Source organism: Oncorhynchus keta, chromosome 24, assembly GCF_023373465.1.
Source record: "Oncorhynchus keta strain PuntledgeMale-10-30-2019 chromosome 24, Oket_V2, whole genome shotgun sequence".
Classification (NCBI taxonomy): Eukaryota; Metazoa; Chordata; class Actinopteri; order Salmoniformes; family Salmonidae; genus Oncorhynchus; species Oncorhynchus keta.
The window spans coordinates 36,878,871-36,905,865 of NC_068444.1; the positions used below are offsets into that span (position 1 = coordinate 36,878,871).

Here is a 26,995-nt window from a genome sequence, read left to right on the forward strand (position 1 = left end):
TTGCCAGAGAATTGAACGTCTCTAGAATAAGCTGCCTTCAACGTTGTTTTAGAGAATTTGGCAGTATGTCCAACTGGCCTCACAACAGCAGAACACGTGTAACCATTTCGCTACACTACAAGCATTTCGCTACACCACAAGCATTTCTCTACACTCGCATTAACATCTGCTAACCATGTGTATGTGACCAATAGAATTTGATTTGATTTGAACCATGCTAGCCCAGGACCTGCGGGATCGTCTGAGATCAGCCACCCGGACAGCTGATGAAACTGTGGGTTTGCACAAAAGACGCATTTCTGCACAATCTGTCAGAAACCTCATCTACGTGCAAGCTCATCTGCGTGCAAGTCATCCTCACCGGTGTCTTGATCTGACTGAAATTCAGCGTCATAATGACTTTAGTGGGCAAATGCTCACTATAGATGGTCACTGGCACAATGAAGAAGTGTGCTTTTCACGGATGAATCCTGGTTTCAACTGTAGCAGGCATATGGCAGACAGTGTGTGCATGGCGTCGTGTGGGCGAGTTGTTTGCTGACGTCAAAGTTGTGAACAAAGTGCCCCATAGTCGCGGTGGGGTTATGGTATGGGCAGGCATAAGATACGGACACAACGAACACAATTGCATTTTAGCGATAGCAAGTTAAATGCACAGAGATGCCGTAACGAGATCCTGATGCCCATTGTCATGCCATTCATCCGCCGCCATCACCTCATGTTTCAGCACGATAATGCACGCCCCATGTCGCAAGGACACAATTCCTGGAAACTAAAAATGTTCCAGATCTTCCATGGCCTGTATACTCACCAGATATGTGACCCATTTAGCATGCTTGGGATGCTCTGGATTGATATGTGTGACAACGTGTTCCAGTTCCCGTCAATATCCATGCACTTCACACAGCAATTGAAGAGGAGTGGGACAACATTCCACAGGCTACAATCAACAGCCTGATCAACTCTATGTTTAGGAGATGTGTCGAGCTGCATGAGGCAAATGGTGGTCACACCAGACATTCACTGGTTTTCTGATCCATTCCTCTACCTTTCTTTTTTAAGGTATCGGTCACCAACAGATGCATGCATATCTGTATACCCAGTCATATGAAATCCATAGATTAGGGCCTAATGAAATACATTCAAGTATCTGATTTCCTTATAAACTCAGCAAAAAAAGAAACGTCCTCTCACTGTCAACTGCGTTTATTTTCAGCAAACTTAACATGTGTAAATATTTGTATGAACTTAAGTTTCAACAACTGAGTCATAAACTGAACAAGTTCCACAGACATGTGACTAACAGAAATGAAAAAAATGTGTCCCTGAACAAAGGGGGGTCAAAATCAAAAGTAACAGTCAGTATCTGGTGTGGCCACCAGCTGCATTAAATACTGCAGTGCATCTCCTCCTCATGGACTGCATCAGATTTGCCAGTTCTTGCTGTGAGATGTTACCCCACTCTTCCACCAAGGCACCTGCAAGTTTCCGGACATTTCTAGGGGGAATGGCCCTAGCCCTCACCCTCCAATCCAACAGGTCCCAGACGTGCTCAATGAAATTGAGATCCGGGCTCTTCGTTGGCCATGGCAGAACACTGACATTCCTGTCTTGCAGGAAATCACGCACAGAACGAGCAGTATGGCTGGTGGCATTGCCATGCTGGAGGGTCATGTCAAGATGAGGGAGGAGGATGTCTTCCCTGTAACGCACAGCGTTGAGATTGCCTGCAATGACAACAAGTTCAGTCCGATGATGCTGTTACACACCGCCCCAGACCATAACGGAACATCCACATCCCTATCGATCCCGCTCCAGAGTACAGGCCTCGGTGTAACGCTCATTCCTTTGATGATAAACGCGGATCCAACCATCACCCCTGGTGAGACATAACCGCAACTAGTCAGTGAAGATCCCTTTTTGCCAGTCCTGTCTGGTCCAGCGACGGTGGGTTTGTGCCCATAGGCGACGTTGCTTCCGGTGATGTCTGGTGAGGACCTTCCTTACAACAGGCCTACAAGCCCTTTGTCCAGCCTCTCTCAGCCTATTGCGCACAGTCTGAGCACTGATGGAGGGATTGTGCTTTCCTGGTGTAACTCGGGCAGTTGTTGTTGCCTTCCTGTACCTGTCCTGCAGGTGTGATGTTCGCAACCACCGATCCTGCGCTGGTGTTGTTACATGTGGTCTGCCACTGCGTGGACAATCAGCTGTCCCTCCTGTCTCCCTGTAGCGCTGTCTTAGGCGTCTCACAGTACGAACATTGCAATTTATTGCTCTGGCCACATCTACAGTCCTCATGCCTTCTTGCAGCATGCCTAAGGCACGTTCACACAGATGTGCAGGGACCCCGGGCTCTTTAGTGTCCTAAGGTTTCATAAATGTGACCTTAATTGCCTACCGTCTGTAAGATGTTAGTGTCTTAATGACCGTTCCACAGGTGCATGTTCATTAATTGTTTATGGTTCATTGAACAAGCATGGGAAACAGAGTTTAAACCCTTTATAATGAAGATTTGTGAAGTTATTTGGATTTTTACGAGTTATCTTTGAAAGACAAGGTCCTGAAAAAGAGACGTTTCTTTTTTTGCTGAGTTTACACTTGGACTACTACACTTGTATACAGTGTCCTACTAGAATACCACAGTATATGACAACTATAATAATAAAGCACAGAAGACAATGAGACATTGTTGAAGTTTTAAATAAATAAACACTTTTTTTCACAACGTATTTGGACCAGTGGGATGTTCATTAAGTCCTCTCTGGGCTGGAGGAGGATCAGTGGGAAAGAGGTACCCACTGGCCAGAAAGGGGGAACCCCTTCCCTCTGAGCATCTCAGCCCCCAAATCAAATTGAACATTTAATTTGTTCCCTGATTCCATTTAGGTTTCCATATTCCATATAACTTTTTAAAATAAAGAAAACTACACAATTGGACAGTCTAAGTCCACAACAATGCTTAAACCACATCAGTAGATCACTTTTGAGTTTTATGTTTGGGAATAGTTACACTTTAATGCAGGTGAACACCAGCAAGAGACCATTGTTGTTTGGTTAGCAATGTTTCTGTCGCGCTCATGCGATTACAGCGCTTGCAAAACAAATGGCCAGTGGATTGATGCAAATAATCCTTGTATTTTTTTATGCGGTTACTAAAACAGCTGTATCATTAGGTTAGTAGCAGATATCTTTGTTTCAATTTGCCCGATTTGAATAGTAGATAAGTAGAAGATGTCATATGCTCCAACATTTTCTAACTTGTTGGGAAAGTGGTCAAAGTAGCTGATTTGTGTCATAAATTGCATTTTTGCATTTAAGTGAATGGAATGTTGGAAGTGATGATAACAATGGGACAATCAGAATGTAGAAGAAATCCCATAAAAGTGGATGAAGGACAAAAAGAAAGAAAAAAAATGTATAGTTTAAAAAGTATTAAAAAGAAGTTGTATACAAGCAACTTAATCAAGACTGGTCTGCACGTTTTAAAGTTTGAACGAAGTATCTCCCTCGGGGGAAAGAAGTATCTCCCTCGGGGGAAAGAAGTATCTCCCTCGGGGAAAGAAGTATCTCCCTCGGGGGAAAGAAGTATCTCCCTCAGGGGAAAGAAGTATCTCCCTCGGGGGGAAAAAAGCATCTACCTGATTAAAAATCAAACTATTTTTCCTTTATTTATTCTTAATATTCTCCGGTACTTGAGTATACTTTTTAGCCAGGATTTCTCAAAGTAACGCCCACAAGCCAAAGGTGATCCATGGAAATAGCGTACTGTGTCACATCATTGCTTGCTTGTATGCGTCTTGCTAGCTGTCACTCATATGGCGAAGGGCTGAAGCTCATTTGCTAAAACTCTTCGGGGTACGCATCTTAGTTCCAGTGAAGGGAAATCTTAACGCTTCAGCATACAATGACATTCTAGACAATTCTGTGCTTCCAACTTTGTGGCAAAGTATGGGGAAGGCCCTTTCCTGTTTCTACATGGCAATGCCCCCATGCACAAAGCAAGATCCATACAGAAATGGTTTGTCGAGACCAGTGTGGAAAAACTTGACTGGCCTGCACAGAGCCCTGACCTCAACCCCATCGAACACCTTTGGGATGAATTGGAACAGGCATAATCGCCCAACATCAGTGGCCGACCTCACAAATGCTCTTTTGGCTGAATGGAAGCAAGTCCCCGCAGCCTTCCCAGAAGAGTGGAGGCTGTTATAGCAGGAATGGGGGAACCAACTGCCCATGATATTGGAATGAGATGTTTGACGAGCAGGTGTCCATATACTTTTGGTCATGTAGTGTATGCAGGCCTATTGGATATTTATTAAATCAATATTTATTTAAGTTATTCTCTCTTGAATGACAGCTAGCTACATGCCAATTATTTGTTAAGCATAGCAACATCGAATGAATAGAACGAATTTACGACAGAAAATAACTAATGACCAGCCTGCTTGGGTAGGAACTTCAGAATGGAAAGGTTATTCAATGCGGGCTTGGAGGCAAGGGAAATAATGGCTGAGAGAACTCAAGAGCCTAAAATGGAGAACAGAAAGCGCTGGAGTGCCATTTTAGCTGGCAACGATGTGTGTGACCTCCCATTCTCTGCCAAAGAAGAGGCAAGCACTGGCTGTCACCAACTAGCGGCAGGAACATGGACAGTTCTTCCACTCGTGCCATCAACAAAAATGTCACTATTAACATCATCAACTAGCTTCATTGGCTATTACTCGATAACCATAATAGTTGTCTATTTTTTATCTATTTTATCTTTATTTAACTAGGCAAGTCAGTTAAGAACAAATTCTTATTTTCAATGACGGCCTAGGAACTTTGGGTTAACTGCCTTGTTCAGAGGCAGAACAAAATATATTTTTTACCTTGTCAGCTCAGGGATTCGATCTTCCAACCTTTTGGTTACTAGTGCAATGCTCTAACCACTAGGCTACCTGCCGCCCAAATGTAGGCCTATTGGATATTTATTAAATCATTATTTATTAAAGTTCTTGTCTTTCATTTTCATTAAATCTCTACTAGCTAGCTACAAGCCAATGATTTGTTCATCAAGTCTGTCTGTGAATGATTATAATTAACGACTGGGTCAAAACATGAGAAAATGGGCCTCCCAAATGGCGCAGTGCTAGAGGCATCATTACAGATCCAGGTTCGATCCTGGGCTGTGTCACAGCCGGCCGCGACTGGGAGACCCATGAGGCGGCACACAATTGGCCCAGCTTTGACGGGGTTATTATGCCGGCCGGGATGTCCTTGTCCCATCGCACTCTATCATTTCCAATTATCCTCATATTTTTTTTTAACTGTCCGTTATCTGGTTTTAATGTTCATTCTAAAATTACCATTTTAGCCAATCAGAAACAAGTATTCAACAACGCTGTGGTATAACGCTAATTATAAACTGGGTGATTCGAGCCCTGAATTCTCATTGGCTGACAGCCGTGGTATATCAGGGCGTATTCCACGGGTATGACAAAAAAATGTTTACTGCTTGATTACGTTGGTAACCAGTTTATAATAGCAATAGGGCACCTCGGGGGTGTGTGGTATATGGCCAATATACCACGGCTGAGGGCTGTATCCAGGCACTCCGCGAAGCGTTGTGCCTAAGAACAGCCCTTAGCTGTGGTATTCTGGCCATATAACACACTCCTTGGGCCTTATTATTTAAATAATAAGTCAGAAGTATGTAGAAGATTTAAAGTGGGGATTCTTGCATCGCAAGCCCCATTAATGACATATCAACAGACAGACTTGATAATAGTTTACTGATGAGATTTCAATAGTGTTCCATGTCAATTCAAACAAAACATCTGCATGTGGGTTTATGGAAGTCACAGGGAGGTCAACAGCAGCAGAGATAGCCTATGAATTAGAGTCAAATGTCATCATCAATATTTTGTGATTTATCCTTCTAAAGTAGTACTGAGATGCCACTGATAGGAGCAGGAAGGGTTGAAATGTATGGTAAAAAAAATCTCACGTCACAATTTGACCCTCATTTTTTTACTGTTATCTGTGGAATAATAAGCACGCAGCCGACATTGTAACGATATAAATTAATTTGGCCAATTATAATTATGTGAAAGTCTCGTCTCAAGTAGCACGCTTCGTATACATTTGATTTAAATATAATGTAACAACTTCCGCGGCAACTGACAAATTTACCTGCTCCTCGCGATTTGTCCCAGACAACAATAACTTTGTTTGGCATTTCTCTTCGCAGAAGACAAGCGCATAAACTGCATGTCAACCCTGCACCAACTATAAGAACTCGTGACATTGAGTTCAACTTAAACTATAAACAACTGTTGCTGGCAATACACAAATAAATTACTTTTTAAGTTTCGTTGCGCGTGTTTGGTAAAGCCAGATTTCACATAGTAGCCTAAAGATGAATGGCTGTTGGCCGACCAAAATGTTCCCTTGGATGCATGGAAAAAACAGTTTATTCAAGTAAAATAAACAAAAGACTTAGTTTCTATTACAAAATCGCACTGCCAGCAGTATTGTCATTGCCACATCTACAGGACTGATTAATTAGGCTAGAGTAGGGTGGAAAGATTACATCAGCATTTAATATTTCCCAATGTTTGTTACAAGCCCAATCGGCAACAAAAGCAGTAAGGAGCCTCTGACGTTTTATCACGCTGCAGCTCCTGTGACTTCCTCTTCATTTGGCCAACCAAGAATACGGTATTATTATCCTACACAGCAGAAGTTGTCCGGGTAAGTGTTTGCACATGGACACATTGTAGCTATCGTAAAATACATTTATGGGGATATATTCGCCACTGATACAAATGTATAGCCTACATTTTCCATATATCACATATATGCCTGCCCTGTGATGTAATAGTTTAGACATGTACAGGTTTAGTGTCAGTGAGTAGAGACCACCTTGTGTAATGTAAATGTCTACAACAGCCTACTGAAGCATAACCTACTCATATTTTAACGCTTGCTTGTCTAATTAGATAGTCAGTCCACATATGTCATAGTTTTGTATTGAATCTCCACAACTAAGAGTTTCAAGGCAAGCATAGTTTATGAATAATGTGCAGGAAAACAAAACATCAGGGGTAAAATAAATGATGAATTAATAATGTGGTAATTGGGTCAGAGTTTTTGTAAAGGCTAGAGATTGTTGTTACTTTCACATCCTCATGGACATCTTGGTGTTATATCTAGTTTACTCCCACAGTTATCTGAAACGCTTCAAAACAACTAATACAAATTCATGTTTTGCTCTTTTGACTATGAAGGTTTCATACTCAGTTTGTTTTTCTCTAACTAATCGGTTATGAGACTCCATCAATAGTCCAATGTCTATTCTAAGTCTGGAGCCACTCAAGCAATATTTGTAGAATTGATCATATAGTGCTTTATTCTTGAGACAATGCAAACATCTTTTGATATATTACACAAACAAATGACAAACTTTGAACTGTTGTGATCACAGTATCAGGCCAGATCTCGTGGTAAAGAGAAGAGATAGCAGCCAACTAGTTTTTTTTTTATTCGAACATTAGTAGTGGAGACAGCAACATTTGGATTGCAATCATTTTGGTTAACCAATAACTATATAGTGGGGCAAAAAAGTATTTAGTCAGCCACCAATTGTGCAAGTTCTCCCACTTAAAAAGATGAGAGAGGCCTGTCATTTTCATCATAGGTACACTTCAACTATGACAGACAAAATGAGAAAATCACATTGTAGGATCTTTAATGAATTTATTTGCAAATTATGGTAGAAAATAAGTATTTGGTCACCTACAAACAAGCAAGATTTCTGGCTCTCACAGACCTGTAACTTCTTCTTTAAGAGCCTTCTCTGTCCTTCACCTTTCCACAACCTCAAACAGTCACACTCCAAACTCCACTATGGCCAAGACCAAAGAGCTGTCAAAGGACACCAGAAACAAAATTGTAGACCTGCACCAGGCTGGGAAGACTGAATCTGCAATAGGTAAGCAACTTGGTTTGACTAAATCAACTGTGGGAGCAATTATTAGGAAATGGAAGACATACAAGACCACTGATAATCTCCCACGATCTGGGGCTCCACACAAGATCTTACCCTGTGGGGTCAAAATGATTACAAGAACGGTGAGCAAAACTCCCAGAACCACACGGGGGACCTAGTGAATGACCCGCAGAGAGCTGGGACCAAAGTAACAAAGCCTACCATCAGTAACACACTACGCCGCCAGGGACTCAAATCCTGCAGTGCCAGACGTGTCCCCCTGCTTAAGCCAGTACATGTCCAGGCCCGTCTGAAGTTTGCTAGAGAGCATTTGGATGATCCAGAAGAAGATTTGGAGAATGTCATTGGTCAGATGAAACCAAAATATAACTTTTTGGTAAAAACTCAACTCGTCGTGTTTGGAGGACAAAGAATGCTGAATTGCATCCAAAGAACACCATACCTACTGTGAAGCATGGGGGTGGAAACATCATGCTTTGGGGCTGTTTTTCTGCAAAGGGACCAGGACGACTGATCCGTGTAAAGGAAATAATGAATGGGGCCATGTATCGTGAGATTTTGAGTGAAATGCTCCTTCCATCAGCAAGGGCATTGAAGATGAAACATGGCTGGGTCTTTCAGCATGACAATGATCCCAAACACACCGCCCGGGCAACGAAGGAGTGGCTTCGTAAGAAGCATTTCAAGGTCCTGGAGTGGCCTAGCCAGTCTCCAGATCTCAACCCCATAGAAAATCTTTGGAGGGAGTTGAAAGTCTGTGTTGCCCAGCAACAGCCCCAAAACTTCACTGCTCTAGAAGACATCTGCATGGAGGAATGGGCCAAAATACCAGCAACAGTGTGTGAAAACCTTGTGAAGACTTACAGAAAACGTTTGACCTCTGTCATTGCCAACAAAGGGTATATAACAAAGTATTGAGATAAACTTTTGTTATTGACCAAATACTTATTTTCCACCATAATTTTCAAATAAATTCATTAAAAATCCTACAATGTGATTTTCTGGATTTTTTTCTTCTCGTTTTGTCTGTCATAGTTGAAGTGTACCTATGATGAAAATTACAGGCCTCTCTCATCTTTTTAAGTGGGAGAACTTGCACAATTGGTGGCTGACTAAATACTTTTTTGCCCCACTGTATATCTTGTGTAATTAGTCTGTCAATGAGAGATTAAGATTGCAATGAAACATAAAATTGAATGTATAAAGTCTCTGATATATGCTCATATTTAAGCAGGTGTCTGCTGCCAGGGTTGTCTTGTACCCCCAAAATCTGAAAGGGCATAAAGAAAGTGAGGATGGCTGGAGGTGGTCCTGAGGGGGGCTAGGAAGTTGGAGAATTTAGCATTTTTCAAACACCTGCAATCTAAAGCCATAACCATTATGCTGAATCCTATGTTAAAATAGGTCTACTTTTCTGCATATCTAAGCATACATCTTGAGCTGTCAGTATCCTCCTGACTGGTGTTTCTTTTTTGCATCTCTGCTAAAATCTGGGTAAAAGACTGAAAGGAATGTCTTATTCAGTACATAGGTATTGCTTGCTTTCCTAAAGTCTAACAACTTTGCCAGCAGTCATACCAGGTAAGATAGATAGACAAGCTAGCTGCTCTAATTTAATTGATAGCCTGAAATGGCTTCCTGGTAGCTAGTTATGTTGGGAGATTGGGAACCTATCTGGGCTAGCTAAAGCCAACATTATAAAATTGCTAGTAGTAATTGTAAATTAAACATATATATATATATTTTTTTTTAAATGGGCATGATGCCTCTGTGCGATGCTGAATAGGTTCTGACATAATGTGGTCGGAGAGACTTCTAAAGGTTTATAACACATGTATTAAGTTTTTCAGACTGAAGATGGTGTGGATACTACTTTTAATGGCCTTCCTGACCACTGCGGCGGTCCATTGTCAGAGATCCTTGCTGAAAGACAAAAAAGGACTGGACCCAGAGGTCAACATGAATATTGTGAGTTGGCTAAAAATCAATAACAGACAAACTGTATTCTCAGAAACAAAGTGGACAAATACTGAGAAATTGTATTTATCCACACAGTTTTTCCAGACAGACTTCAAACTGTTTTAATACCGACCATAGATAACTGAACACACTACTGGACTTCATAGGTCACAGAGCTCATTAACTATTCATAGAACTAGGCAATCTTCTGGGCCAACATGAGAAAATAATAGTCATGGTGGTTATCTCACATGGGGGGAGTTCTGCTTTGCCCACATTCTGCACTTTGTCCCCCATATATCCCATGAGTCATCTCAAGGAAAGTCAAAACATGTGATACTGAGGCTTGGGCAAGGTCACTCGAAAGGAAATCTCTCTGTCATGTATTAAACTTCAGCATATATCTATCACTAGATAGGACAATATCACACCCATATTATATGACTAAAACATTAAAACATTAAGTCTGAGATCTGACCTAACTAAACATAAAAAAGCGGTATAAAAATGAGTCCCTGTAAGTCGGGAGAAGTGAGTGTTCAATGAAACGGTTATTTTAGTCAATCAAATTCTTTCACCACACTTTTTCAGAAAATATATAATGTATGTTTTTTCCGAGGTATGCCAATGATACAATCAACATTTGTGGATTTGGGCCTGGTACATGTCAGTGGTTAACCTCGTATCTTTTATAGGCACCGCATTGTAACAAAACAACATTAATCCTAATTCTAGTGCGTCTATAGTTAGTATACAGTATTTGTCATTGGAAACTACACACTATCAATGATATAAGCCTAATACAATTCCCAGTACGAATAGTTCTCACATGAGAAAACATATTTCCCATTGTTGGCCTGCAAGCACAGACCCTCTCAATATCTCTCGCCATACTGAGGTCACGTGACATTACATTATTTTTCATACTCAGCCATTTCCCTGTGTAAAACCAGAAACAAAAATGAGTCAGAGCAGAACACCAATCCTCCCCTCCACCCCTGAGACGACCTCAGTGTGTCGAACCAGCAGGTTTATCCTTAAGTGGCCCAGAGTCAGTAGAATGTGCAGACTTGCAGCCTAGGGGGAGGGGGGGAATGGTGGTGTGTTTTAATTATGCATGGCTAGATCGCATGGCAGGCCCGGCTGGAACCAACAGGCTCAAACACTTTCTTTGAAGTTCCAGATTAGCGTATATATAGATCATATCTGGGAGGAGGCGGTGAGAGGGAATGCAACAGGGGAAGAATTGTCTGCTTTAATTTTACTGTAATGTGAATACCAGTGATAATGGGGCTGTAAAATAAAGTGTTACCAGAGATCCCCATTATGTCAGAATTCAAAATATATTTGACAGTTTGTTTGTCTTCTTTCTCTTCCACAGAGTGAGATCATCAGGCATTGGGGCTACCCAGCAGAGGAGCATGATGTCGTCACAGAAGACCTCTACATCCTCAGTGTCAACAGGATCCCACATGGCCTGAAGGACAGTAAAGGTGTGCACCAAAGGGTTTTAATGCAGTGCTTCCCAAACTTTTCACTCATGCCCCCTGTCATCAAGGGGGACATCTCGTGCCCCCCCCCCCACACACACACACACCCCTTCCCTCATCCAATTGAATGAACTGGTACTATTGTTACACAAAAATGTGTAAACTAAAAAAATTATTAGTTTAGTTAATAAATTAGCCTTTTACTCAGTAAGACACAGCACATACAAATACCAGTACCTGGTTTCCCTTCCATATTGAAAGGAGAAATAAATTAGCTTACTGCTGTGCATGTCACATTCCTATGATGAATAGGGTGGGTCAATTTCTATTATAGAATTTCTCCATTTGAAAAAATAAACAAGAGTTTCTGGACGTATTCTAAGTTTGATTATTAGGTAGCAAAACATGATTAGTGCTTTCCCTCCACAATTTTGGCCTTCAATTATTTAAAAAAAATCAAGTTATCTGATAGATTTGAGGGTTTGTTGAGGAGGAAGAATGGGAATAGGGCAAGCGGAGCAGTTTGCTGTGTGCGGCTCGTGTCCACAATCACCAGTTCACGCAGATTACTATTGGGAGCCGACAATTATTATATTGTCGAGCAGCAATTGAGGGCTGCAACATTATGCTTTTAATCTAAATAAAAATGTAATGACCAATTTGAATTGTGACCAAAAATCCAGCTTAATATTCTCCTAAAGATAATTGAATAATTGATTTAAAATATATATACATACAGTAGAAAGTTTAGACACACCTACTCATTCAAGCGTTTTTCTTTATTTTTACTATTTTATACATTGTAGAATAATAGTGAAGACATCAAAACTGTGAAATAACACATATGGAATCATGTAGAATCCAAAAAAGTGTTAAACAAATCAAAATATATTTTAGATTTTAGATTCTTCAAAGTATCCACCCTTTGCCTTGATGACAGCTTTGCACACTCTTGGCATTCTCTCAACCAGCTTCACCTGGAATTATTTTCCAACAGTTTTGAAGGAGTTTCCAAATATGCTGAGCACTTGATGGCTGCTTTTTCTTCACTATGCGGTCCAACTCATCCCAAACCATCTCAATTGGGTTGAGGTCGGGTGATTGTGGAGGCCAGGCCATCTGATGCAGCACTGCATCACTCTCCTTCTTGGTCAAATAGCACTTACACAGCCTGGAGGTGTGTTGGGTCATTGTCCTGTTGAAAAACAAATGATAGTCCCACTAAGTGCAAACCATATGGGATGGTGTATCGCTGCAGAATTATGTGGAAGCCATGCTGGTTAAGTGTGCCTTGAATTCTAAATAAATCACTGACTCTGTCACCAACAAAGGACCCCCACACTATCACACCTCCTCCTCCATGCTTCACTGTGGGAACCACACATGGGGAGATCATCCGTTCACCTACTCTGCGTCTCACAAAGACTCAGCTGTTCGAACCAAAAATCTCATCAGACCAAAGGGCAGTTTTTATGTTGTTGTTTGTTGTTTGTCTTTGCTTATTTGAGCTATTCTTGCCATAATATGGACTTGGTCTTTAACCACATCTTCTGTATACCACCGCTACCTTGTCACAACACAACTGATTGGATCAAATGCACTAAGAAGGAAGGAAATTCCACAAATGAACTTTTAACAAGGCACACCTGTCTGTTAATTGAAATGGATTCCAGGTGACTACCTCATGAAGCTGGTTGAGAGAATGCCAAAAATGAAGAATTTCAAATATAAATAGATTCTGATTGGTTTAATACTTTTTTGATTCCATGTGTGTTATTTCATAGTTTTGATGTCTTCAATTCTGCTCTACAATGTGAAAAAAATAGTACAAATAATGAAAAACCCTGGGATGAGTAGGTGTGTCCAAACTTTTGACTGGTGCTGTATATATTTAATTTCTTTTAGTTGTGTTTGTTTATCCCTTACTTCTCTGCCCTGTAATCGGATCCACATATCTAAGATCAACACAGACAGACCTTATCTAACATCTGAAGTGCTGATATTTCTCACATTGTCAAACATTAGTACTGAATCAGGATCCAAAGAGAAATGGTTTTCAGCATTAGTCACCTTGAGGAGAGCGGAGGAGGAGGAATCCATTTCTATATTTTGAGATGCACCACACCCAGCCTACTCCTGGCTTTTCGTGTTATCACGAGCTATGATATCACATGCATCCAGTGAGGTTGTCCATCTGCTAATAGGTCACCTCTATGCTTTAATCATTTTGAACCCAGTCTATGATTGAATTTAATTTCTGTAGAGTTTTTATTTGTTTGGCATTTCTCGTAATCCGTCCCTAGTTTGAGCTGTTTCAAATGTAGCTTGGCTAACGTTCATCCAGCGTCTCATTTATTAAGCTCTTTTTACAATGTACTGTAATTACAGCTTATTTTCAATATGTGATGGGAACAGTAATAGTGACAGTAATAAGGAGCAAACGGTTTGCTACGTGATTTGAGTATGTTTAGGAATGCGTCATGGTATTAAAAGTTTTAGATTTCTTGTAAAGAGGAAGTTGTTCTCTTACAAGTTTAGTCTAAATACTTTGATGCACCGCTTCTGTCAGACACTGCCACTGTCCCTCTCCAGTTCCTACAAATCAGTATTCCAGTTTCTCTTTCCTTTGTGGCACCTATATTTCATTAATGAGCAAAGTGAGTGCTAAACCTCACACTAATCTCATCGTGGGAACCCACTTGTGTAAAATCAAATTCAGAGGCAATAGACAATGCTTTTTCCTGAACACGGGGTCTCATATTATTCTGAACAATAACTAATGTTATCGATACAGATCTCTCTGTAGGTGAATGTAAGTGCCTTCGAGTATTAAACACTGGCTTTGGCCCCGCTCTTGTTTTTTCGCCATTGCTTTCTCCATTGCATTACTTTCCAAAACATGAATCAGTAAATGAATGCTGTGTACTTAATTTGACCCTCTCCAACAATTTAAAATGTACATTCAGTTTAGTATTAATATTGACAGTGATTTGTCATTGGAAATGCTTCATCAACTAGGTAGGGGTTCCACTTTAAAGATACGCCCAATACGATGTGATATGCCAGGGCTGAGGTCGTCTGGGGAGTTAAAAATCTCAATAATACATTCTGATATCCTCTAAATAAGTAAAGAGCCATCATGTTGTTTGTATCTCTTGATGCCTCATACTCCCTGCTCAGTAGTATGTGGCAGCAGCCGCACATCCAGTAAGATAGGCAGCGGAGCTCTCTGATAGGCTGGAGAACATCTCATTTCCTGTTGTCCCACTTCCCCTGGTCACACGGGAGAGCGTCTGGATCTCAAAGGAACACAGCAGAGCTGGAATTATTTCAGCCCCCAAATGGAATTTTGATATGAAATCGTGCTAGCTAGAATAGCTATTGCTGGAAATCTTTGATGTTCAATCTAGGAGAGATAGTGTAGATTTCTTGCAAACAGCTGCATTATGGTTGAAATGCCTAGTACAAGTACAAGGCAGTCTAGGCAGCAGGGTAGACTAGGGGTCCATCTCAAATTCCACCCTATTCTCTATGTAGTGTACTACTTTTGACCTGGACCAGAACCCAAAGTAGTGCACTATATATAGGGTGCCATTTGAGACAACCTAGGGGTAGGGAGGGAGGAATGGCTGGTATGAAGTCAAACAATCCTATCATCTAAAGGTCTGTTTGTGCTACCGAAAGGACCCGCTCACATCCTGTTTCTGACAGATCGTAGCGATAAAGCTCCCAAAAAAGAAAAAGTGCAGGGCCACAAGAACGGCTGCGCTGCAGCTGGGATATAGCTTAGACAGACACCCCCTCCTGGTGGTTACAGTCAACACAACACTTGAATTATGAATAGAACATACTTTTTTGTAACTAACCATTTTTGTAACAATACACTTTCAGTTTATGTCGTTTCGGGCATGTTGGAATGTGAATGGATACTTCAACCATGTTTGAGAAGATTGGAGAAATACTATGCATTACCACATGGGCTTTGCCTATGATCCTTGCTTGGAATAAGGTGCTCCTGTCACGTTCACTGTCTTCAAACTCCCTGTCATAAATGAGCCATAAATGAGCCAAGGTGCACCAACTCTTTAATAAAGTGAAAGCTTCACAAAGAAAAAAACAGGTAAACAGAAACTGAACGTGATGCAACCGTGGCGTTCACAAACACACAGAAAATAAATAATTACCACCAGCATTAGGTGGGGGAAAGGCAGCCTAAGTATGATTCCCAATCAGAGACGATAGACAGCTGCCTTTGATTGGGAACCACACGCGGTCAAAAACAAAAAAAATAGAAAACATAGAATGCCCACCCAAATCACACCCTGACCTAACCAAATAGACAAATAAAACTGCTCTCTAAGGTCAGGGCGTGACAGCTCCTCACTTAGTATTTCTTCCATATCTTGTTACAGTATTCATCCTATAGCATTGTGCATAATGTAGTATTTTTCTCATATTCCTAGATCCCAAGCCTGCAGTGTTCCTCCAGCACGGTCTCCTAGCTGCGGGGAGTAACTGGGTGACCAACCTGCCCAACACCAGCCTGGCTTACCTGTTAGCCGACGCTGGCTACGACGTCTGGATCGGCAACAGCAGGGGAAGCACCTGGTCCAGGAGACACCTCACACTCAGCCCTGACCACGACGAGTTCTGGCAGTTCAGGTAGCTAGAAAGATTTATTCCACTTATACTGATCCTTGCTCGCTCAGCTATTCACCCCATGGCTAGACGCCTAACCTGGATCTACAGTGAGTGTACAAATCATTAGGAACACCTTCCAAATATTGAGTTGCATGCCCTTTTCCCCTCAGAATCAAAATCAAATCAAATCAAATGTATTTATATAGCCCTTCGTACATCAGCTGATATCTCAACGTGCTGTACAGAAACCCAGCCTAAAACCCCAAACAGCAAGCAATGCAGGTGTAGAAGCACGGTGGCTAGGAAAAACTCCCTAGAAAGGCCAAAACCTAGGAAGAAACCTAGAGAGGAACCAGGCTATGTGGGGTGGCCAGTCCTCTTCTGGCTGTGCCGGGTGGAGATTATAACAGAACATGGCCAAGATGTTCAAATGTTCATAAATGACCAGCATGGTTGAATAATAATAAGGCAGAACAGTTGAAACTGGAGCAGTAGCACGGCCAGCTGGACTGGGGACAGCAAGGAGTCTCACACAGGAAGCGGCGCAGGTCCTAATCCAGGCACTTGTCATCTCCCGTCTGGATTACTGCAACTCGCTGTTGGCTGGGCTCCCTGCCTGTGCCATTAAACCCCTACAACTCATCCAGAACGCCGCAGCCCGTCTGGTGTTCAACCTTCCCAAGTTCTCTCACGTCACCCCGCTCCTCCGCTCTCTCCACTGGCTTCCAGTTGAAGCTCGCATCCGCTACAAGACCATGGTGCTTGCCTACGGAGCTGTGAGGGGAACGGCACCTCAGTACCTCCAGGCTCTGATCAGGCCCTACACCCAAACAAGGGCACTGCGTTCATCCACCTCTGGCCTGCTCGCCTCCCTACCACTGAGGAAGTACAGTTCCCGCTCAGCCCAGTCAAAACTGTTCGCTGCTCTGGCCCCCAATGGTGGAACAAACTCCCTCACGACGCCAGGACAGCGGAGTCAATCACCACCTTCCGGAGACACCTGAAACCCCACCTCTTTAAGGAATACCTAGGATAGGATAAGTAATCCTTCTCCCCCCCCCCTAAAAGATTTAGATGCACTATTGTAAAGTGGCTGTTCCACTGGATGTCATAAGGTGAATGCACCAATTTGTAAGTCGCTCTGGATAAGAGCGTCTGCCAAATGACTTAAATGTAAATGTAAATGTGAGTCATCGTGTCAGGTAGTCCTGGGGCATGGTCCTAGGGCTCAGGTCCTCCGAGAGAGAGAGGGAGAAAGAAAGAGAGAAGGAGAGAATTAGAGAACGCACACATAGATTCACACAGGACACTGAATAGGACAGGAGAAGTACTCCAGATATAACAAACTGACCCTAGCCCCCCGACACATAAACTACTGCAGCATAAATACTGGAGGCTGAGACAGGAGGGGTCAGGAGACACTGTGGCCCCATCCGAGGACAACCTCGGACAGGGCCAAACAGGAAGGATATAACCCCACCCACTTTGCCAAAGCACAGCCCCCACACCACTAGAGGGATATCTTCAACCACCAACTTACCATCCTGAGACAAGGCTGAGTATAGCCCACAAAGATCTCTGCCATGGCACAACCCAAGGGGGGGCGCCAACCCAGACAGGATGACCACATCAGTGAATCAACCCACTCAGGTGACGCACCCCTTCCAGGGACGGCATGAGAGAGCCCCAGTAAGCCAGTGACTCAGCCCCTGTAATAGGGTTCGAGGCAGAGAATCCCAGTGGAAAGAGGGGAACCGGCCAGGCAGAGACAGCAAGGTTCGCTGCTCCAGAGCCTTTCCTTTCACCTTCACACTCCTGGGCCAGACTACACTCAATCATATGACCCACTGAAGAGATGAGTCTTCAGTAAAGACTTAAAGGTTGAGACCGAGTTTGCGTCTCTGACATCGGTAGGCAGACCGTTCCATAAAAATGGAGCTCTATAGGAGAAAGCCCTGCCTCCAGCTGTTTGCTTAGAAATTCTAGGGACAGTTAGGAGGCCTGCGTCTTTTGACCGTAGCGTACGTGTAGGTATGTACGGCAGGACCAAATCAGAGAGATAGGTAGGAGCAAGCCCATGTAATGCTTTGTAGGTTAGCAGTAAAACCTTGAAATCAGCCCTTGCTTTGACAGGAAGCCAGTGTTGGGAGGCTAGCACTGGAGTAATATGATCAAATTTTGGGGTTCTAGTCAGGATTCTAGCAGCCGTATTTAGCACTAACTGAAGTTTATTTAGTGCTTTATCCGGGTAGCCGGAAAGTAGAGCATTGCAGTAGTCTAACCTAGAGTTGACAAAAGCATGGATTAATTTTTCTGCATCATTTTTGGACAGAAAGTTTCTGATTTTTGCAATGTTACGTGGATGGAAAAAAGCTGTCCTTGAAATGGTCTTGATATGTTCTTCAAAAGAGCCATCAGGGTCCAGAGTAACGCCGAGGTCCTTCACAGTTTTATTTGAGACGACTGTACAACCATTAAGATTAATTGTCAGATTCAACAGAAGATCTCTTTGTTTCTTGAGACCTAGAACAAGCATCTCTGTTTTGTCCGAGTTTAAAAGTAGAAAGTTTGCAGCCATCCACTTCCTTATGTCTGAAACACATGCTTCTAGCAAGGGCAATTTTGGGGCTTCACCATGTTTCATTGAAATGTACAGCTGTGTGTCATCCGCATAGCAGTGAAAGTTAACATTATGTTTTCGAATAACATCCCCAAGAGGTAAAATATATAGTGAAAACAATAGTGGTCCTAAAACGGAACCTTGAGGAACACCGACATTTACAGAAGACAAACCATTCACAGAGACAAACTGATATCTTTCCGACAGATAAGATCTAAACCAGGCCATAACTTGTCCGTGTAGACCAATTTGGGTTTCCAATCTCTCCAAAAGAATGTGGTGATCGATGGTATCAAAAGCAGCACTAACGTCTAGGAGCACGAGGACAGATGCAGAGCCTCGGTCCGATGCCATTAAAATGTAATTTACCACCTTCACAAGTGCCGTCTCAGTGCTATGATGCGGTCTAAAACCAGACTGAAGCATTTAGTATACATTGTTTGTCTTCAGGAAGGCAGTGAGTTGCTGCGCAACAGCCTTTTCTAAAAATGTTGAGAGGAATGGAAGATTCGATATAGGACGATAGTTTTTTATATTTTCTGGGTCACGGTTTGGCTTTTTCAAGAGCGGCTTTATTACTGCCACTTTTAGTGAGTTTGGTACACATCCGGTGGATAGACAGCCTAAATTTGTTGGGGCATGAACTATATACGGTGTCGAAAGCATTCCACATGGAGGCTGGCACATGTTGACTCCAATGCTTCCCACAGTTGTGTCAAGTTGGCTGGATGTCTTTTAGATGGTGGACGATTCTTGGGGAAACTGTTGCAGCATCATTGCAGTTCTTGACACACTCTTACCGGTGCGCCTGGCACCTACTACCCAACCAGACATTCAAAGGCACTAACATATTTTGTCTTGCCCATTCACCCTCTGAATGGCACAAATACCCCATCCATTCCTAATGTTTTGTACACTCAGTGTATATCCCCTGTGCTTACCAATAGAAACACAAGAGGTTGTAGTAGAAAAACAATATATTATTTGAAATGTTTATTTAAGTAGTCTTCTTATGTTCTTTATTCTTCAGTTATGATGAGATGGCAAAGAAGGACCTGCCAGCAGTGGTCAACCACATTCTGAAGACCACAGGCCAGGAGACGATCTACTATGTAGGCCACTCTCAGGGAACCACTATTGGTGAGACGGCTTGATTTAGTTAAATGTGTCATATTACAGTATGAAGCAGTATATTTCTTACCTGTAGTTTGACACCGTTAACTACACTATGGTTTACAGTTTTAAACAGGGGCGCAACTTTCACTGGGGACGGGAGGGACACATTCTGAAATTGCATTTTGTCCCCCCAGTTTTAGCATTGGAATGTGATACAAAACGAGGCAACGGTGTCCTTTAGGATCATGCGCATGCCTCCGAGCAGTCGGGTAGGCTGTTTGGAGTGTTTATCCGACTGGATAAAAAAAAAGAATAATAATGCCCCCCTCCACTTCTTAAATCAATGTTGCGCCCCTGTTTTTAAACCATGACATATCTGACTGTATGTCTCTTTCCCTGTAGCTTTTGTTGCATTCTCTTCAATGCCTGAGCTGGCAAGCAAAATCAAGATGTTCTTCGGCCTAGCACCAGTGGCCACCGTGGCTTTTACTGCCAGCCCCATAACCAAGCTCTCCACCTTCCCCGATTTCCTCATTTGGGTGAGTAGCAAAGGCTATTTTTCTAACTTAAACTGCATTATGCCACAATTCATTCATACAATAAGACTAACCTGTGGTTTCCTTTTTCTACCCAACTTGGGCATCAGTTTTTTTTGTTATCTTGATCGATCTGTCAGAATTCTTTGAAAATATTTCAATACTGACTAATGCTAATCCATTGTTTGGTTTCCATATCCTAGGATCTATTTGGGAAGAGGGACTTCATGCCTCAGAGTTCTCTCATCAAGTGGTTTGCTACCAAATTCTGCAGTAAGGAGCCTCATAGTGAGCTGTGTGGAAACATCTTCTTTGTCCTCTGTGGCTTTGATGAGCTGAACCTCAACATGGTGCGTTCCACAGCGCTCGCATTTGATTGCTTTTTGAAAGTGATTTTACATTATTACTACTGTGGACTTCCTTAAACCTAAAGCCTTCAACCTCAAGCCAATTATATAGGCACTGTATGAGTTTGGTGAAGATGTTCATTTCTCTTTTTGTCCAGACTCGCACACCTGTGTACATCTCTCACTGCCCAGCAGGCACCTCAGTGCAGAACATGATTCACTGGTCTCAGGTAAGAACATACCTGAGAGGAGCTTCTCAAAACATCCTCCAATATGATTCAACTTCTTCAAACCTACAGTACACATCCCATCCCAACTCGTTTGTTAGAACTGTCATGTAGGCCTATAGTGTAGATATCAGGCCTATAATGTTACCTATATCCTGTGAGGCTGGGGTGTGGTCAACACAGTCTGAATCGAGAATGAGTTTGCACTTGTCAAACCACAGTTGTCAAACCGATACTGACATTTTGGTTTCACAAGCAACAGAGCAAAAACAGTTACTCAGGACAGAAATAGTTGATCTCAAAGACGTTGATCAATTATTTTTCAGCTTATTCAGTGTCACAAATAATGATTTCACCCTGTTTATACCTCAGTCTCACACCCAAGTCAACTATCATCGACATTCCACTGTGTGAATAGGAGAGGCACAGACATTCCTGCTGCACACTGACTCAAACACACCTATTTGTTGCCCGATCCTTGAGTAAAGGTCAATACCAGATTTACCGAAGACAACTTTAACTTTTACTGAAGTTGACATATTGTTGGACATACTGTATTACCTATACATACAGTACCACCATCTGTTCAGCTATCTTGAGACAAGTATTTTTTTAATGAGTTTTCTTTTTACAGGCGGTGCATGTTGGAAAGCTGATGGCGTATGACTATGGGAGAGCAGGGAACATGGCTCACTATAACCAGGCAAGGCCAGCTCAGAGCTCATTAGTCTACCAACGTACACTGTGTATACAAAATATTAAGAACACCTGCTCTTTCCATGACAGACAAGTAAATCCAGGTGAAAGCGATGATCCCTTTATTGATGTCACCTGTTAAATCCACTTCAACCAGTGTAGATGAAGGGGAAGAGACAGGGTAAACAAGGATTTAAGCCTTGAGACATGGATTGTGTATGTGTGACATTCAGTGGGTGAATGGGCAAGACAAAAGATTTAAGTGCCTTTCAACAGGGTATGGTAATAGGTGCAAGGCACATCGGTTTGTGTCAAGAACTGCAACGCTGCTGGAGTTTTCACACCCAACAATGTCCCGTGTGTATCAAGAATGGTCCACCACCCAAAGGACATCCAGCCAAGCATTAGTCAACATGGGCCAGCATCCCTGTAGAACGCTTTTGACAGCTTGTAGAGTCCATGCCCCTACGCATTGAGGCTGTTCCGAGGGCAATGGGGTGTTCCTAATGTTTTGTGTTCTCAGTGTACACACATATCACTTCACACCAGTCGTTTTCCAAAGCTCTCCGAAGCTACAACCTCTTTCTGAAAGTACCTTATCTTTACTGCTCGGTATCCACTGTGCCGTTATGACCAGTCAATGCATTTAGCTAACATCTAGTCCATTCTTGTCCCTCCTCCAGTCGACCCCTCCGTTGTACAACATTCAGGACATGAAGGTGCCTACGGCCCTGTGGTCCGGAGGTCACGACACACTTGCTGACCCTAAGGATGTTGCCGTGCTGCTCACCCAGGTCTCCAACTTGGTGTACCACCGCCACATCGAGCACTGGGAACACCTGGACTTCATCTGGGGCCTGGACGCCCCCCAGGAGATGTACAGTGAGATAATCAAACTGATGAGCCAGCAGGACTTGGTGTAAACAGTGGATAGGCAGGGAGATTTGGATAATTTTAGCCTCAACTCTCATCACAATCACTGAAGAGATTTTAATACTGTATCTGACATATTTTGGGAGTCATATCAGAGTGCCTGGGTGCGAGTGTTTGTGCACTGTATGTGTGTTTGTTACTATAAGGGTGTGTAAGAGAGAGTATTAACACGCATGTGTGTGTTTGACTAAACCATGAACAATAATCATTCACCTCTAAATTGGGGTAGTGCGGTACACAAGCTGAGTTTCGGGTTGTGTGTGAGGAATCATCTTGTATTATTTTTTTGTCTTACTTTACTACTGTCCTCTTCCACAACACTTGAATGGATTTTAATCTGTGTTTTGAGAATTTCCCGGGTTTGTAAAAACACAGAAGTACATTTAGATCCTGTTGAAATCCTGCTTGTAGGTTTAGATTAATAGATCTCAGTCATTGGTGCAATATCATGGTTACTGTCCAGGGCCCAGTTCAACACCCAGTACCTCTCTCTTCAGGACTTGTGTTGGGTTGGTTTATTTTGCTGTGCCTTTTTAGTCATACAAATTCATTGTTTTGTTTGTTGACCACTAATTTAGCTCTTTCCTGTGCTGTTGACTGTCTTTTTGTTAGCTACTTCCTCAATGTATTTTTATTGGATTTTAGGTGATCTTGAGAATGAATTAGGAAGGGTGTTGGCCAAAGAATGACTGACTCGTTTGTTCATTCATGGTCTACTTATGTTGTGTTATAACACTTATTTATGCTGCCTTGTAACTAATTGAAAAGACTACTCAATAACTCTCCATTACAAAATCAGGTTGTACGATTTAATTATTTGACAACATTTATTGAAAAGTGCTTGTCTGAGTCTCTACTCATATTTTATTTATTTAAACATTGTCAAAGGCTTTAATCTGTAACAATGTTTTAATTCACTTACTCTTATGTACTGTACAAAGGACAATATCAAAACCAGAAACAAAAAACACTCAACTCACTCACAAATATTTAGAGAAGCATACTATTAAGAAAAATAGTAGACACTGAGTGAACAAAACATTAAGAACACCTTCTCTTTCCGTGACAGACTGACCAGGTGAATCCAGGTGAAAGCTATGGTCCCTTATTAATGTCACTGGTTAAATCCATTTGTGCCATTCAGAGGGTGAATGGGCAAGACAAAATGTCTAAGTGCCTTTGAATGGGGTATGGCAGTAGCAGCCAGACGCACCGGTAAGAGAGTCAAGAACTACAATGCTTCTGGGTTTTTCAATCACAACAGTTTCCCTTATGTATTAAGAATGGTCCACCACCCAAAGGACATCCAGCCAACTTGACACAACTGTGGGAAGCATTGGAGTCAATATGGGCCAGCATCCCTGTGGAAGCCTTTCGATACCTTGTAGTCCAGGGATCATTTAGTCAGCTGTGGGACAATTTTTTTCTTGAGCGGATAAATAGAAGTTGGGGAACCCTGTTGTAAGTCCATGTCCCAACTAATTCTGAGAGCAAAAGGAGGTGAAACTCAATATTAGTGTAATGTTCTGTACTCTCAGTGTAAATGAAATGAATCATTCAAATAGGATCAACCATGAGGCAATTGAAAACAATTACATGGCCACTTGTACTGGTATTAACTTTAACGAATGGTTGATATACAGCTGAGGCTAAGGTGTCCAGTACGAACTACATTTACATTACATTTAAGTCATTTAGCAGACGCTCTTATCCAGAGCGACTTACAAATTGGTGCATACACCTTATGACAACCAGTGGAACAGCCACTTGCATCTAAATCTTGTTGGGGGAGAAGGGGGGGTGAGAAGGATTACTTACCCTTACTTACCCTATCCTAGGTATTCCTTGAAGAGGTGGGGTTTCAGGTGTCTCCGGAAGGTGGTGATTGACTCCGCTGTCCTGGCGTCGTGAGGGAGTTTGTTCCACCATTGGGGGCCAGAGCAGCGAACAGTTTTGACTGGGCTGAGCGGGAACTGTACTTCCTCAGTGGTAGGGAGGCGAGCAGGCCAGAGGTGGATGAACGCAGTGCCCTTGTTTGGGTGTAGGGCCTGATCAGAGCCTGGAGGTACTGAGGTGCCGTTCCCCTCACAGCTCCGTAGGCGAGCACCATGGTCTTGTAGCGGATGCGAGCTTCAACTGGAAGCCAGTGGAGAGAGCGGAGGAGCGGGGTGACGTGAGAGAACTTGGGAAGGTTGAACACCAGACGGGCTGCGGCGTTCTGGATGAGTTGTAGGGGTTTAATGGCACAGGCAGGGAGCCCAGCCAACAGCGAGTTGCAGTAATCAAGACGGGAGATGACAAGTGCCTGGATTAGGACCTGCGCCGCTTCCTGTGTGAGGCAGGGTCGTACTCTGTGGATGTTGTAGAGCATGAACCTACAGGAACGGGACACCGCCTTGATGTTAGTTGAGAACGTCAGGGTGTTGTCCAGGATCACGCCAAGGTTCTTAGCGCTCTGGGAGGAGGACACAATGGAGTTGTCAACCGTGATGGCGAGATCATGGAACGGGCAGTCCTTCCCCGGGAGGAAGAGGAGCTCCGTCTTGCTGAGGTTCAGCTTGAGGTGGTGATCCGTCATCCACACTGATATGTCTGCCAGACATGCAGAGATGCGATTCGCCACCTGGTCATCAGAAGGGGAAAGGAGAAGATTAATTGTGTGTCGTCTGCATAGCAATGATAGGAGAGACCATGTGAGGTTATGACAGAGCCAAGTGACTTGGTGTATAGCGAGAATTAGAACAGAGCCCTGGGGGACACCAGTGGTGAGAGCGCGTGGTGAGGAGACAGATTCTCGCCACGCCACCTGGTAGGAGCGACCTGTCAGGTAGGACGCAATACAAGCGTGGGCCGCGCCGGAGATGCCCAACTCGGAGAGGGTGGAGAGGAGGATCTGATGGTTCACAGTATCGAAGGCAGCCGATAGGTCTAGAAGGATGAGAGCAGAGGAGAGAGAGTTAGCTTTAGCAGTGCGGACTTTTACAGACTGTAAAAATGACTTTGTCAGACAAAATACTACTGAAAAGATGGTGATGTTGCCATGGTGAAAAGTTCCCCCTCATCCTCAAAACCCCCTTAAAGCTTTCAGTCTGTCTTTTTCAGCATTGTTACAATATTCTTGAACTGCAGTCTCCTTGCTATATCCAGTGGGGTTTTATCATTCTAAAGGACAGAAGAATGCATCATATTACCACCAAAACTTTGATAAATATATCCCTGTCAAACCAAGACGAAAAGCCGCCAACTTTTGTCCGCATTTTATGTATATCTGAAAGGTATTGGCAGTAACAAAGCCTGTACTTTTGTTTAATAGTCCCGTCAAAGCCTCAATATAAAACGTCCCTTCATTTTAACGGATTGGGAACGTTTTAAATCATGAACATGCCATTGTTGTCTGACATCAAACCTGTCCGCGTTAATCACAAAGCTTTACGGAAATGCTTTTAATGCATTTATGCTCTCCATCTAAATTGACTGTATGCACAGTGTTCGAAAAGTATTCAGACCCCTTGGCTTTTCCCACTTTTTGTTACGTTAGCCTTATTCTAAAATTGATTAAATAAATGAATATCCTCATCAATCTACACACAATCCCCCATAATGGCAAAGCGAAATCCTTATTTTTTTTTTTTTGTGCAAATTTATCTGCAAATCCAAACATCTGCTTTTCACTGGAATATGGTTTGTCTGGAATAAACAGTTTTCATGAACTGACTTCTGATTGTGTTCTTTCACACAAGACACCAACATCAAATATGCTAGTCCTTTAAATATTGTAAAGGCAGCGTTACCTCAGGTGCGGGAAGGTGTGTCCAAACCTGGCAATCCACCTGCTATGCTCCCAAGGAGCTAGCCTGCTACTGTAAAGTAGGCTACTGAAACTTTATTAGCCCATGTCTGAGACTAAACAACTATACAGAGACTAAAATAGTCTACGTGGCCATTAAACGTGTGTAAATGACAGCTCACCTCGGAATACACTTGGTGCTTTCAAGACATCTGCGAACTCTGGGGTGGAAACCCGGTCAAATAACATCAGTGATCTTCAGGTCAGAAAGTCAGAGCTCTAGAAAGATGCCGCGTTCAAAACCACAAGGGTATGAGACCTTGGAACTCAGAAATGTCCGACTTCAATGTGTTCAAGACAACTGGACTCGAAGCAAAACGAGCTCCAACTGGGAAATAATCATTTTGAACGATCATCCAATTTGGAATTCCATTTCGGAAGCTCACGCATCTTTTGAGAGCTCCGACTTTCCGACCTGAAGATCACTGACGTGTTTCCTAGGCTAATATTTCCACAGCCAATTTCTTCATTTTTAATTTAAGCCTACGCAACTCACGGGCCACTGCTCATGTTCAACATCTAGTCCTACACCCAAAGTAGTCTAACACATTTAGGGTATGTTTTGTTCGATTATTTAATGATTCTGATTA

The 26,995-nt window shown here is 42.7% G+C and overlaps 3 protein-coding genes across 3 annotated transcripts in view; 2 read left to right on the forward strand and 1 right to left on the reverse strand.

Moving 5' to 3' along the window:
* Positions 1-6,413, reverse strand: part of LOC118357473 (renalase-like) — a 60,944-nt gene extending 54,531 nt beyond the window's left edge. Inside the window, 1 exon segment of the mRNA XM_035734615.2 lies at positions 6,175-6,413. The gene's annotated coding sequence lies outside the window, so the exon portion shown is untranslated.
* Positions 6,414-6,604: 191 nt separating this feature from the next.
* On the forward strand, positions 6,605-23,353 carry LOC118357472 (lysosomal acid lipase/cholesteryl ester hydrolase-like). Its single transcript, XM_035734613.2, has 10 exons — positions 6,605-6,735; positions 9,836-9,961; positions 11,334-11,445; positions 15,906-16,104; positions 19,734-19,843; positions 20,222-20,358; positions 20,559-20,705; positions 20,861-20,932; positions 21,564-21,632; positions 22,309-23,353. Exons 2-10 carry the CDS (start codon positions 9,851-9,853, stop codon positions 22,546-22,548), a joined length of 1,197 nt encoding a protein of 398 aa, XP_035590506.1. The 5' UTR covers positions 6,605-6,735; positions 9,836-9,850; the 3' UTR covers positions 22,549-23,353.
* Positions 23,354-26,529: 3,176 nt separating this feature from the next.
* The window catches only part of LOC118357471 (AMSH-like protease), a 28,273-nt gene continuing 27,807 nt past the window's right edge, over positions 26,530-26,995 (forward strand). The window contains exon 1 of the mRNA XM_035734612.2: positions 26,530-26,960. The gene's annotated coding sequence lies outside the window, so the exon portion shown is untranslated. The remainder of the gene's footprint in view (positions 26,961-26,995) is intronic.

Excerpts from the sequence above, each read along its gene's own strand:
- LOC118357472 (XM_035734613.2), top strand. The coding sequence starts at position 9,851 with ATGGTGTGGATACTACTTTTAATGGCCTTCCTGACCACTGCGGCGGTC. Across the intron at positions 9,962-11,333 it reads CAGAGGTCAACATGAATATT|AGTGAGATCATCAGGCATTG; the intron begins GTGAGTTGGCTA and ends TCTCTTCCACAG. Across the intron at positions 20,359-20,558 it reads TCCCCGATTTCCTCATTTGG|GATCTATTTGGGAAGAGGGA; the intron begins GTGAGTAGCAAA and ends TCCATATCCTAG.